Below are 14029 nucleotides of genomic sequence, written 5' to 3'. Positions count from 1 at the left end.
CATGTCATAAAACAGATGACCACACACATTGCTGATCTATTCTTCCGAGAGATAGTATGACTTCAAGGCATCCCTCGCACTATTGTATCCGGTCGAGATACAAAATTTATAAGCCACTTTTGGAAGGTATTATGGGGTAAGATAGGTATGAAAATTCTATACTTCACCTCTTGTCATCCTCAAACCGATGGACAAATCGAGTTAATAAACCAGATTCTAGGTTCTTTACTTAGAGAAGTTATAGGTAAGAACACTCGTAACAAGGGAAGAATGTTTAGCTTTTGTTGAATTTTCTTACAACAGATCAATTCATTCCACTACTGGTTATTCTCCATTTGAGATAGTTTATTGTTTTAATCCACTAACTACTTTGAATTTCATTCCTTTGCCTTTAGATCACATTACAAGCATCGATGGAGAAAATAAAGTAGAGATGGTCAAGGATATTCATGCCAAAGCTAAACAAAGGATGGAGAAAAAATACGAAGCAATTGCAAACAAAGTTAACAAAGGTCGACGCCATGTTGTATTTGAACCATGTGACTGGTTTGGACCCACATGAGAAAGGAAATGTTTCCAAAGAAAAGGAAATATAAACTTGATCCACGTGGTGATGAACCATTCCAAGTCCTTGAGCGAATCAATGACAATGCTTACTGCATGGATCTTCTATGTGAGTATGGCGTAAATGCATCCTTTAATGTTTCTGATCTATCTTCCTTTGATATTTCAGATTCGTTGACGAATCCTTTTGAGGAGGGGGAGATGATACATGCATGACACGTCACAGAACAAAAAAAGATGGACTGACTCTTCCACTTGGTCTAATCACACGGGTCAAGTCCAAACTTCTAAAATACAAGCTTCAAGTTGCGGTTCAAGCCTTCGTTAGCAAGGGACTTCATGCTCACATGGAGATTGAAGAATCCAATTAAGGAAATTCATTACTCATTCCTACTATATCTACTTGGATCTCAACAACTCAAGTTGAAACAACTTCAGGATCAATTAATGACACAACCAGAGACAATCCTGAAATATCTTTAAAATCCCTTAAATGATCATTTTCTAAATATTACAAAATTTCAATTATTTAATTGATTATTTGTAATATAATTTAAATGCATTATCTTTTAAAATTAGATTGATTATTTTATTAGGAATTAATATCAAGTTAAAACATTATTCATAGTTTATTATTATTCTATTAGGAATTAGGATAGACTCGAAATATTATCTTTTATTCATTAGTCATTTTACAACAAAGACTTCTCACCTCACCCTATATAAGGAGGCTTTTCCCACCATTGTAAACACATCTTTTCTTGAATATAATACAACGAGAGTTCGTTTTTGCAAGTGTTAATTGTCTTGTGTCTTCGAAACATTCTTCATCATTAAGTTCATTCAAGTTCTTCGTGAGGGAGATCTTCACAATGTGGTTTTTCTTCTCATTGCGATCAGGAGGGCTAATTAGAGTCGATTATTGAGTTTTCCTAGTCAATTACGACTAGGAGGGTTCGTAGGATAACTATCTATCAATCATCATCGAATCACCATTCTCGCCTATCACCAATAAAACCCTAACTTGGTATGTTATTCCTATTATATTATTATTATTTTCCCTTATCTTTATTTTATCCTTACTGTTTTAATCTTATTTTTCTTATTCAATTTCCAAAACCTTAATTACCACTACCCCGTCTCTTTCCCCTTCATTCTTTGATCGAGTCTAAATCTTTCTAAGTTTGATTCTTCGACGACAAGCAATGTTTATAACTCCGCTTCCATTCTTGATCAAATATTATCTTTCTCTATATGCGCATGCCATTACTTCATGTGACAATTAGCTTTAAGGACGTCTTCTTGATAAATTTGGGATGAATGTAATATACTTTTTGTTCAAATATTCTTAATCATTTGATAATAAAATCTCATACTCCTACATAAACAGTGCTCAAACCGATATAACATGACACTTGTCCCACGTTCTTAATATATTATATTGGAGCATTAACAAGTGTTTGTTTTTGTAATTATGTTAATCAATTTACAAAGATCATGATACTACGATACAATACAAGAATAGTTCTTTGCCTTTGTGTTTGAAAATAGCAAGTTGCCGTACCAGGAGGACCCTGCATGCACCTCAAAGGGTCATTTTGCAATATGCTGCTTAATCTTTGTGCAGAATACACTACCACTCACTGTTATGACCTAACCATCTCAATCCTTCACCTGCTTACTTCCCAGCTCTGATGGTACTGGTTACAAGATTCTCATAGCCACACCTCTCATTCCGAATTAAATATAAAATATAAATCAACGATGCATATATATATATATATATATATATTTACATATTCGACCTACCACCGGAGCCTGTCGTCATCTAGCATCAGAATAAAGTTCTTCGTGCAGAGTACATCAGCTCAAATCGAAACCAGCATCTGCATTTATGGCATATAGCAATTTGGTTTCCAGTTGCTCTTTGCTGCACCGCAACCACATATCATCATCATCATCGTATTGTAATGAAAAGGGTAAGCAAAAAGTCAATATAAAAACTTACTACAGTTATTATCGGGTCGGAATTCTTTTATGAAATTCGGATTTCAGGTAAGGTAAAATCTTAAAATTGGTCAGATCAACTCAAGATTAGGGAGAATACGCCTTACTGGACTCGGAATAATTACAAAAATACTCTATTACATATTTATATATTATTAGTTAGGTTTTGATATATATATATATATATATATATATATATATATATATATAAATTTTGCATATAAGTTACTAGAATTATGGCATTAAATTTTATTTTGACCAAAAATATGTGATTGTAAATTATGTTAAATTGGGTCGGGTTTCCAATTAAACTTTTGGGCCAGGTTCAAGGTGGGTAAATTTTATTTAAACTCGGGTCAGGGTCAGATTTTATTGGGATCATATCTGGTCAAGTTCAGGTTGGCCTAAAACCCATCCCGTTGTCATCCCTAACCACCACCAATTTCCATGCCAACAATTCAAATACTTCTCCCGAAGTCTTATTCTATGGTAAGCTACTAATAGAGAGAAAAACCTTCTATATGGTGGAAGCTTCAGAAGGTTCATACAAGTCGCCGATGTTGGTAATCGGTCCAATGCTTCTTCAGAAGCACTGCCACCAGCTCTGCAAAATGAGTTGATAGTAAAATCTTCAATTTCTATTCAGAAATGGAGAAGAAAAAAATGCAGGGTACATTTGGTCAATGAATACCTTTGTATGCAAAATAAAGGTTCAAGATATTTGAATCCCAGCAACGGACCTCGAGAACAACCAGTCACAAACCTAAAAAGAACCTCGTTAAATTATAATTTTCCCTCATGTAAGTAATTTCCGGAGGCAAATAATTAAAGTAGCAAAAGGAAAATCAGAGAATCAACAACTATTGCAACATAGTTTTTTGGGAGTGAGAGAAGCTCCTGCTTCTCTCTAGTTTTTTAGGCGTTTTTTTTACAGCTCTTTCTTTGATCTCTCTTTTTGTCTTATGATGGCAAGTAAGGTGACTAGTTCTGCTGGGAAAATTTGTTTTACGGTGATCATTTTCAACATTCCAGAGCGTCTTCATCATAAAGGGCTTTGGCTGTTATTCGATAAACATGGAGAGGTGGTCGATTCTTTCATCCCTAACAAAAGAAGCAAGGGAGGAAGTAGGTTTGGCTTTGTTCGTTTTACCAGATTGGAGGACGCAAGGAAGGCTATCAACTGTGTTGACAGATCTAGGATTCGCGGTAATGAAGTTAGAGTTTTTTTGGCCAGATTTCAACCCCGGGAAGCTTTTTGGAGAAAGAAGTTTTCGGGTTTAAAACCAGCCGAGATCAAGAGTAAAAGGGAGGATGTTGGGCATTTAGAGGCTCCCATTGTGGGTTCTGTTGACGAGGACAAGCTGCTATCTTGCAGAGGCAGCTTGGTAGGGTGGTGTAGAAATTTTTTTAAGATGAATGAGTTGGCTGCCATAATGCATAAGGAAGGCATTTTAGGCCCGAAAATCATGAGGCTAAGCGGGGTTAGCAGTTCTAATCATTTTTGAAGATGATGAGAGTAGGGATTTCACGCTGAATAATCAGATGGGGGCATTGAATAAATGTTTTGGCAAAGTAGAAGTGTGGTCGGAAAACTTTCATTGCAGCAGCCGTTGGGCGTGGCTTTCGTGCAAAGGGATCCCACCGTTTTTGTGGAATCCCTCCACCTTCAGAAGCATTGCAGACAAATGGGGAGAACTTATCTCCATTGACGAAGGATCTGTGAATCCAGGTTCTTTTGAAAGGGCTTTGTTTCAAATTATTACAAACCGTCAAACACGTGTGGAAGAATCCGTTATTTTGAAAGCCGGGGACTTGTTATTTACAGTTTGTATTTTTGAGTTTGAGCCTTGTTTCAGTCCCGATTCGGTTTGGGCAGACTCGTTCTTGATGGATGAGGCAGTTGCCTCCCCGTTATCTTTGGTGGGGGAGCTCGTCGGTGTCTTGCCAGATAATTCTCCGGTGGTGGAGGTATGTCTTGAGGGAGCTGGCAGAAACGAGGACTCTTCGGTGGAGAAGATTTCTGAGCGTTGTTCTGTGGATGAAGAAAGTCTATTATGTTGTATGGGGGAAAGAGTTAGTGGCTGCTTCTTGTCGGGTGGGGAAGTAGTAGAAAGGAACATAGGGGAGGATTTTATTATGGGCTTAAGGAATTATGTTGCTGGTTTGGGGATTATTCCATCGGAATTCGAGGATGTGGTGGAGAACGAGAATGTGCTGGATCAAGGGGCTAGAGAGTCAGTTTTTGAAAGCAGCGAAAGTTGTATGTCTACACGTGATAGAGAGAGAATATTGGATTTTTTTGATTCATCCAACTTAGATGGTCGGTTAAAGGCAAAGGTGATGAAGAACGTGATTAACATTATCAAGAGGCGTGCTATTAGTAGTTCCAAGGGTGTGGAGGCCTACCAGGATGGGGATGCCCAACAGGTTGGGGCGGTGGTTGACAGGTTGGATGACAGAGATATATCGGGGTTTGTAGAGAAAGTTTCGGGTCCCCAATTAATGGCCTGATACAGCCAAATCAAGCAGCAATAGAAGGTTCAATGTGAGGGAGATTTGTCTGTTCTGGGAGCCAGATTATGATTCCATTCCAGCTTTGGAGCCAGAGTCTATAGTTTGGTTTTCTGCCCTCTTCGTGTGGATGGAAGCTCCTGGATGTTTGTGTTTTTTTTTGATACTATGGTTTGAGCCAGCTGTAATTTTTTGTCTCTTTTTTAGGTGTTCTGTTTTCTGGTGCTCTCCGAGTCAAGAGTTAGGCTTTTAGTTGGGTTAGTCCTTTAGAGGCTGTTGTGGTTGATATTAGGTTGAGCTACTGTTGCTGCTATGGGGTGTTTTTTGGTGTTTTGTTTTATGTACGGGGTCGATATCTGGATGTATTTTGGTGTTCTTATGTTCAATGAAATCCTAAGACACTCTTTTCCTCCTTCCGCTGATTAAGGAGCTTCTCTTTAAGTCTCTCTAATCAAGAAGGAGGTTTTTAATGAGGCCTTCAATTCCTATCAAAAATAATTAAAGTAGCCATCATAGGAGGACAAAAATCACACAAGATCAAAGATGATGCAACTCACTTCAAAATTTTCTTTTGGTTTTCCAGTGAAAAGCTTTTGAGGACTTCCCAAAACATTTCTATGACATAGTGCTCCTGTCCAGCAAAGAAGTGAAAATAAGCTCTGAAAGCAAATACAAAGAGCTGATTCTTGATAAATATGACAGTTAAGTTAACAAGATTCGGTAACAATTTGCATTCCCATCATTTCAACTGGAACAAAACTACGAAAAGTCAAAGCACGGTTGGACTTTGGTACATAATATGTAGTAACCATTCTAATCCAACAAGAAGGGAATGAGGAGAGAAGTAAAAAACTTACACCATGGTAGCCACCTGCATAATTAGTATTGTGCCGTAGGTCATCAACATCCAAGCTGTCAAGTGAACCTGATATCAGAAGCTGCAAAGAAAAAAGACATTTAGTAGGATTTAAGAGAAACTCAAAAATTATATTTAGCAGATGCTCTCAAGTGATAAAATTTTTAATTTGAAAGATAAGCAGATGTTTCAGCCAGGGTGAATGGCGCAACTGTTTCCTTGTCTTAAAACATCACGGAAAAGATGTTAGGAACTTAAGAGGTTCACACAAACAAAGAATAATTGAATCAAAATAATGCAAGGAAATTTGAACAATGTTAAAGGAATTTATGCATGACAGCCACAGGTACATATCTTGGGAAAAGTTTCAATTCACAGGAATAACAATTTGAAGTTTCTTTAACCTATTGAAGTCGAAAGGATTCTGGCAAACTCCATCGATAATGTTTAAATAGGTAGACGTAAGGTACTATTGTCGGCAAAGTGAATACAACCTGCAAAATTTAAAAGTAGGCTACAATACCTGCAATTCATGTTCATTAAACATATCAATCCACTCTTTCCGCATAAGTTGCTGAAATCCTCTAAGGAAATGTGTACTTTGTTGCCTTATCTGCAATGACACCACTTCATAGTGTCATTATCATGAAATGTATAAGACAAATGCATTAAGTTACTAAGAAATGAAGTACCTTACTACCTGAAAATTCAAACGGTGGTTAGATACAAGGTGAATAAATGTGATAACATTCTCATTAGTAACACGTATGTTTTTGCCTCCCGGAAGCAGCTCTTCTTCTGTTTGCTCTCCATATTCATTATTCACAATCACAAAGTAGAGCTCCAACTCTGAAAGGTCCCCTTTATGATGCTGAAAGTCGTGGAAAAGGTAGGGATCAAAATGCTAGAGGCATAACATGTAGACCACGTCAAAGTTTGCCTGTGCAATTAATATTTCCACAAAGTATGAATGCAGGAGATATGAAAGGAAAAAGGTCAAGAAAAATAACCTTCAAGAAAATAAGGTGACGATATAACTCAGGATCCAAGGATGGCAAATCATTTAAATAGTTGTACCTAATCAATTAAAAGAAAAAAAATACATGTATAAAGATCTCTAAAATACAAGGTCTTCCAAAGAGGAAACCATTCAAAACCTTACTTTTGTTTCAATTTGCTCAAGAAGAATGTTGCAAATGGTATATCTACAAGAATTCCTTCAAACATGGCCTGCAAGGAGGGTAATATCATGCCTCATCAATAAGCCTATAATAGATAAAACTAAGGTAGCATACAGGCAAATTAATAATTAAATATAGATAAAGCATCACAGAGAACAGATTAAACTTCTATAATGGAATGGCATACCTTTGCAAGGAGTGATCCCAAGAAATGGAAAAATTGGAGGTGTTGTTCATGTATCATTCCTGATCCAGGATTTGGGTATAGAAGATGATCAGCTGTTTCCTGGGTAGCCATGCGAAGTAGTATGTCAAAGACACAAGAAAAAACAACACATAACAAGTGAGACAAGTTAACATGTACAACAAAGCGAATCCCAACTAGTAACAACCAAAGCTGACTTTAAATTAAAAACAAGAAAAGTTGATTTCAATCATAGACATGCTAGTATGAGAAGATAACTTGTAGCAGAGAGTAATGATATCTTTATACCGAGTTCAGATTCCAATCAGTGTTAAATCCATCTTTATTATTTAAATATTCCATTGAAGCAGAGCATTTCTTTGTCTAAAGCTCATGCCAATCACATTCATATTATTTATATAAAAAAAACTAAATGAATAAATAAATAAAACTAATTGTGATCAAAGGAAATCTCATAATTCTTTTATCCCTTGTTCAGCAAGAACTGAACATTGATCTTCTCTCTCGGCCTGATTAATCCAGAGGAGGCATGACGTCTTAAATCATACCATCATAAGAGAATGTTAAAGGAAGCCTCTAGTGCCATCTTTACCATAAATGAAATAAAACGTATCTTGTCAATATGCCTAACCAGGCTTATCAGTGCATAGGAAAAGATGAAAAGAAGATGGCAGTAGTATAAATTAACAACCTTAAATAACCCATACTGCACGTCAAATGCAGCTCGAGTAATATTCTCCATAAAATCTTTGAAAATGCCACCACCATCAATACCAGCTTCCTCCACTCCAAATTCATTGACAAACGTTACACGAATCTGTAGGGAAGTAAATGAAACTGCTTATATCATTGATGGACAATATCAGACCAGATTCTACTAGGCTATTAAAGATGATAGTTTTTATGGTGAGAAGACCAAAGTAAAGCATACCAGTCCTCTAAGATCCTCTTCAGATAAGGCACTCATCTGATTATAAGCATCTTCCAAAATATGATCCCTTCGTATTCTGAATCTATTTCTGGTAAAAACACCATGAGCCTCTTGTCTCTGCCTGACTGATGCTAGTTGTGACTGGTAGACAGAGATATAGAGAGAAGATAAAAAGCAAAAGGAAAACAGAAAATTAGATATCAATGAAAAATGACTCCATATATGATGGTCGCAACAGTTTGATACTATTCCTCCAGATCCAACAGTTCCAACAAAATTTTGATATTACTCACTTACAGTGAATATTTTAACTCTGCTAGTGAACGGAATCAAGAAAGGTGCTTGCTTCAATATGTCATGTGCTTTTGTGCCTTCCATTACAGCCTGTTCAGATCAGAACAAACAAGTTACTTCAGAAAATTGATGCTTGGAACTTAAAGCTGCAATGGAGAAACCATTACCTGAGAAATAAAATAGTCATTTACACCATCAGCATGGAAGTCACTCGGGGGAGTAAATTGCCTCCGGTTATTCCAATCTTGCAACTATAAGGGCAGGTTTAAATAAAGAAATTAGAAAGGAGACAGAGCATAACGGTTCCCTACATGCCATTACTCTCAAGAAATGCATCATTCTATTTATGTTTATTGAGCATAACCCAGTTAATTTTAATACCATGCACAAGACAAAATATCAACAAGTGGGAAGTGAGAAATTCAACAAGTTACACTGGCATCCACCTGCGATAGCAGCTCAGAGGCTACAGTACCAACCCTACTTTGAATAGTTTCAAAAGGGTGCCTCTTCTGACCAGAAGTGTTGGAGATAGATTTCCCAGAACTGGGGTGAGCTAAAGGATTCACCCATAGGAGCTGCCACAGAGCCTGTATCGAAGATGAAAACAGATGAATTATACGAATATCAACTTGACCATTAAGCAAGGTTACCCTACACAAGAAATTCCATGTAATCATAATAGTCACTGTTTCCACAATGCTATCATAAGGCTGATGGGCGTCCATAAAGCATGTCCTTAATCTAAAGAAAATTCAGTGGATACAAGATATTTTTCTGAATCAAAAATTCAAAATTGCTTCATAGTTTAAATAATAGTTTTCTGAACTACAATTTTACAAAATGAAGTCACCTGTCTCAGAATGACAATCAGGCATCTGACATCCTTCAAATACAGTGGCTTCTCCTGCTCATAAAACTCCTCATTATCAACTATCATAAGCATGTGCCTAATCAACCACAAAGAAGCCAGATTAGTCGGTCATCAATCGCTAAACAACATTCAGCATTTAGGAAAACAAATTAAGGATGAAGCATGCAACAAGAATTGCATAAATTTATTCTGACAAATCAACCAAGTATCTTACTTGTACACTGGACAAAATACAGACAAAGGTAGCAGCCAACCAGGTGCATCTCCCAAAAGAAATGAAAAACGCTCAGGCAAGGATGACCACTTCTGATTTTGATGACATCGCTTCATAAAATTCCAAAGCACTTGAACAAGTTCAGTTCTATACGCTAGTGCAGTCATGATTCTCTCTAGAGGTAGAGTATTGAATGTAACATGCAGAAAAGCACAAGCAGCAGCGACAGCTGCCACCTCCTTATCCTCTGGTTCTTCATTATGTGAAGCATGGACCGTGGAAATCCCTCCAAATAACACATTAGTCTGCTCAGAAGAAACAAAATTTGAACCCTTTCTATGATATTAAAAAGATATCACCAAGTTCATAGGATAAGTAACAGGAAGTGTCAGAAATGCCTACCAACTGTACAAGGAAGCGTGAATCAATAGCATTCGATATCTGCTGTTGCAAATTATCATCCAAAATGATTTCCACTGAATCATCACCCACGATCATATCATCCTCCCCAACTGTAGAAGCTGAAGCCAAATAGTTACGCATGTGCTTTCAATGAACCAATTAAAATATGAAGTGTTGAGCAAAAAATCAATTCACAGTTGCACTGTTGCAGTATCATAAAAATTGTATAATTTTCCTATCAAGGAAGCTAGGGGGAAAATTCATCAGCATAAGAGAAGGAAAGAGAAATAGATAACATATCAAGAGGTAAAACATACTTTCTCCACTTGAAGATTTTATAGGAGGAAGAGCTTCCAACAAGAATGTAGTAACTGCTGCAAGGTCTAAGGCCTGCTCAAAATAAAAACCAAATGGAGAAAAGTAGCTGAAAACCAGCTTAAATTAAAATTGAAATTTCTTTAAGATAAGAAGAATCTTTAATGGAACGCAAAAGTAGATAATCACATTTGATGCTAATGTTAACACGGATTGAATGGAAATACTAAAATTATATAATTTGAAGAATTAGCACAAGGTCATGCAAGTAAAATCACTATATTTACAGCTGTATAGAAGCTTATAGCAGGAAAAAATTTGTTTCAAATAAAAATAAATCACCCTCTTACCATTTCAAACGAGCAGTCAGGCTGAGATAAAGCAGCACCTGTTGTTTCTAATATATTACCAAGGATGCAGGCATAACCAGGAAACTCATTCAATATATCAGTGGGAAATACATTGGCATGATTTTGCACACACAAAGCCATCTGATTAGTGTAGTACTGGATCAAGCTCCGAGAAGCAAAAACCTAAAATGTAAAAAAATTAAAAAATTATAATCCGTAACAAGCATAAAATAAAACAGAAAAAGTTGCAATAGAAAAATTGCTACGAAAATCAGATTTGAGATATTTGCAGCATTAACAATATATGCGCATACGTGTGTATTAGCAATATGTCCAGATAGTTTGTAGAAAATATAAAAGTAAAAGAAAAAGCAGATGGTTTGTAAAAAAACATAAAAGTAGAAACAAGCATATCCCTTGGAAGTTTTTCAGTACCACATACAACCACTATTGAGATTCAATTAAGTTCAAAGAAACAACTTATAAAGTCTCAAACAAGTTGGACATAGAAGAATCCACCTGTTTCAAGTATGGAAATTTTTGCCATAAGAAAGGGATTGTCAGGATCTGGAATGAGAAACTCCACTGTGGATCCATATTTGAGCAAATACATGGACTCTGACCAACGTGAGAAATCATACAAGCAAGCACATGCTCCAATGCAGATACTTTCCCAGAAGAACCTTTATCATTCATATTTTCCTGCATGACAAGATAAAGGCAGCATCAGAAAAGCAGGAGGAGATCACTAAATCACAAGTCTTAAGATGCATACTTATGGGGATAAGCATTTCAAAAAGAGTACGTAAGAAGTGTATTCAATTAGAAGAAAACAAAGCCTTAAAACAAATTTGAAGAAGTGTTTACCTTTGCAGTTAAAATAACTTCTCTGAACAGAGAGAATGCATTTCTTTGCATGAGATAACCAACCGTCTTACAAGCCCATGGCAGTTTAGGATCTAATAACAAAACCAATGCTTGAAGCAAGATGGTTGCTGGTTCACTAGACTCCTCCCCCGTCATCAATAGTTGGTCTTTCAATTGATTTCTGCCAATAAAAAACTAATATTACCTTCAGAAACAGATTAAAGACATGCACAGAATGTGTATATTAAATTCTAACTGACATCATAGTGCATGGTACTACAAATGGGAAAGGAGGAAAAAAGAGAGATGGATGCAGGAAAATATATATTAAGCTATCATCAAGATAAGGCATTCAATTTTTCCCTTGTTTCAGTTTCTATTTTAGATCCCTGAGATTCTAGAAAGCATCCAAAAGCTGCTTACATATATATAGGAACACAGGCTCTGTGATGAGATGCAAATATTAAAATGAAATATTAGATAACACCCAACTGATGAAAGAAGGTTTGAAGAACTAACCTGTTTTGATGTATAGCCTGAATACAAGCAAATGAGAGTCGCTTCAACCTGTAGACAACCAAAGAATGATTGGATAAGTAGTCCATGCCGGCAAAGAGTCCCACGAAATCCCCTGTTGCATAATATAAGCGGAAGTTAACAGAAATATGTATACTGAAAAATTATATGAAATGCACAATAAATTGTCTATAAATATGCAAAATTTAGAGAAAGAAAGAAAAATGCTACATAATTATATTAACACACAACTACTTTTCCAAAATACAACTATTCAAGAAGGGATTGTGAAAGACGTACTACTATCTCGACCAAAATGCTGAATTAATCGGCAAGTCTCAACAAGAATAGAAAAATCATTTATATCCCGTGCATTAACGAAGAAAATTAGCTGGCGGAGAAAATCTGAGTCTGGACCAAAACAATGCCTGCATAAACAGGGACAATCTGAACAGAATCAGAAAAAATGTCGGTAAGAGTAACTTATTACTTAATAGAGAATACATTCAGTCAATTTGAAATATATCGACACTATAGTTTTTCCAACTTTACCTGTCTACATTTTCGCAGTGCTTTCCGTAACTTTGGTAGAACAGCTCTCGTACCTTTGCACGTTCAACTTCCACTGCCTTTCTCCCTCTTAAGTATTTCTGTAGTTAATAGTTAGTCAACATTTTGCTAAATGTAGGCCACCAAGTTCTTAAAGACAGATCCACACAACCATTTTATTAACCTATATTGCCTAATAGAAAAGTATAGCTTAAAGGTTTTCACGCACAAACAAAGCCAATGCCAATTCAGTTTGAGATAACGATTTGATGTTGTTAATCATAAAGTAGAAACACCTAAGAAGGAATCATGAGAAAGGACTACAAACCAAACAACATGCATCCTCAGGCATAAGATAAGTGTGAAATAAAAGCTTAAATAAACAATATAGGTTTTCATTTAAAAAAAACTTATTTATTCCATGACCTTTCTAGCTTGGGGGACAGTTCATTTTAGTGATAGCATACATATAATTCAGCTAAGTTGGACAGTTTAAACCTGATAATATGTTAACAATACATGTTAAAGAACATATTTTCCAAAGTAAGTTTCTTTCCTAAATATGAGGAAGTTACAAGGAAAACAAAGTTTCTTTTCCTAAATATGAGGAAGTTACAAGAAAAACACTCTATAACGAATGATTTCATCAATAGTTTGACCCCCCCCCCAAACACCCCACCCCCAATTTTATCATCACCTCATCTAACTCAAAAATAAAGTGTCTATACATAATATTAAACCTGTGCAACAACAGAATCTAATCAACCCTTCCCGTAACAAACGAACCAACAAATTCTGGAAAGTGGAAAAACAAAAGAAGCATTGCTATTCCCGGCAGTTCATTGCATATAAATTTGTATTTAAGCTAAACAAGCATGGATAGTTTTCAATAGATTAATTTTCAACTCAACGCAAAAATTGTTCTTCAACTATTAACCATGAATCTTGAGAGCTGAATCTTGAAAGCTAATAAAGAGCCTAATTCAAAAGCCAAACCTGAATCTTGAGAGCTGCAGAATTTTGCTGGCGCAACCAGAGACGGCGATTGCGTTCCAAACGCGTTTGTTCAAGGAGTTTCTGCCTGTCTCTCTCCTTGGAGCTCCGACCTCTCAAATCAACCCGTTTCCGATTAGTCGGATCACCCGAGAAGAACATTCTCGAAACTCCTCTCCACTAAAAAACCCCCCAAGATACACGAGAACAGACAATTTATTCCCGGGAAACAAAATCAAGGCTTTCTTTTGAATTAGATCTACGATTAAACAATGGTTTTCCTGTTATCAGATTGAAATAAGAGCTCGGTGAGGTGCGATGTTTTGTGTTTGTACGCAGAGAAAAAATAAGAAATATAATAATAAATTGAAGGGAAAAAAACAGTTAAAAGGAAACTTGA

General features: G+C 36.2%; 1 protein-coding gene across 5 annotated transcripts; it reads right to left on the bottom strand.

The window, feature by feature from the left end:
* Positions 1 to 2104: 2104 nt before the first annotated feature.
* LOC120191679 (E3 ubiquitin-protein ligase UPL6-like) lies at positions 2105 to 14029 on the bottom strand. Of its 5 annotated transcripts, none has more exons than XM_039194590.1 (26): positions 13633 to 14025; positions 12640 to 12737; positions 12388 to 12515; positions 12091 to 12202; positions 11572 to 11752; positions 11224 to 11406; positions 10705 to 10887; positions 10357 to 10429; positions 10040 to 10158; positions 9638 to 9942; positions 9403 to 9499; positions 8996 to 9139; positions 8717 to 8800; positions 8553 to 8639; positions 8256 to 8396; positions 8016 to 8141; positions 7307 to 7405; positions 7101 to 7168; positions 6949 to 7015; positions 6639 to 6842; positions 6462 to 6551; positions 5940 to 6020; positions 5640 to 5713; positions 3263 to 3334; positions 3086 to 3175; positions 2105 to 2494 (listed from the first exon to the last, which is right to left on the bottom strand). In XM_039194590.1, the coding sequence occupies exons 1-26, from the start codon at positions 13789 to 13791 to the stop codon at positions 2428 to 2430; spliced, it is 3132 nt and encodes a 1043-aa protein (XP_039050521.1). In that variant the 5' UTR covers positions 13792 to 14025; the 3' UTR covers positions 2105 to 2427. The 5 variants fall into 5 exon arrangements, with proteins under 5 accessions (XP_039050521.1, XP_039050523.1, XP_039050522.1 ...); XM_039194592.1 differs by having other exon boundaries at positions 6639 to 6809; XM_039194591.1 differs by having other exon boundaries at positions 10040 to 10149.

Source organism: Hibiscus syriacus, unplaced genomic scaffold (assembly GCF_006381635.1).
Source record: "Hibiscus syriacus cultivar Baekdansim isolate YM2019G1 unplaced genomic scaffold, ASM638163v2 tig00116971_pilon, whole genome shotgun sequence".
Classification (NCBI taxonomy): domain Eukaryota; kingdom Viridiplantae; phylum Streptophyta; class Magnoliopsida; order Malvales; family Malvaceae; genus Hibiscus; species Hibiscus syriacus.
The sequence above is the reverse complement of the archived record's forward strand: the minus strand, read 5'-3'. Positions and strand labels throughout refer to the sequence as shown.

Excerpts from the sequence above, each read along its gene's own strand:
- LOC120191679 (XM_039194590.1), bottom strand. The coding sequence starts at position 13,791 with ATGTTCTTCTCGGGTGATCCGACTAATCGGAAACGGGTTGATTTGAGA. Across the intron at positions 12,203-12,387 it reads GCATTTTGGTCGAGATAGTA|GGGATTTCGTGGGACTCTTT; the intron begins GTACGTCTTTCA and ends ATTATGCAACAG. Across the intron at positions 6,552-6,638 it reads ACCACCGTTTGAATTTTCAG|ATAAGGCAACAAAGTACACA; the intron begins GTAGTAAGGTAC and ends GTGTCATTGCAG.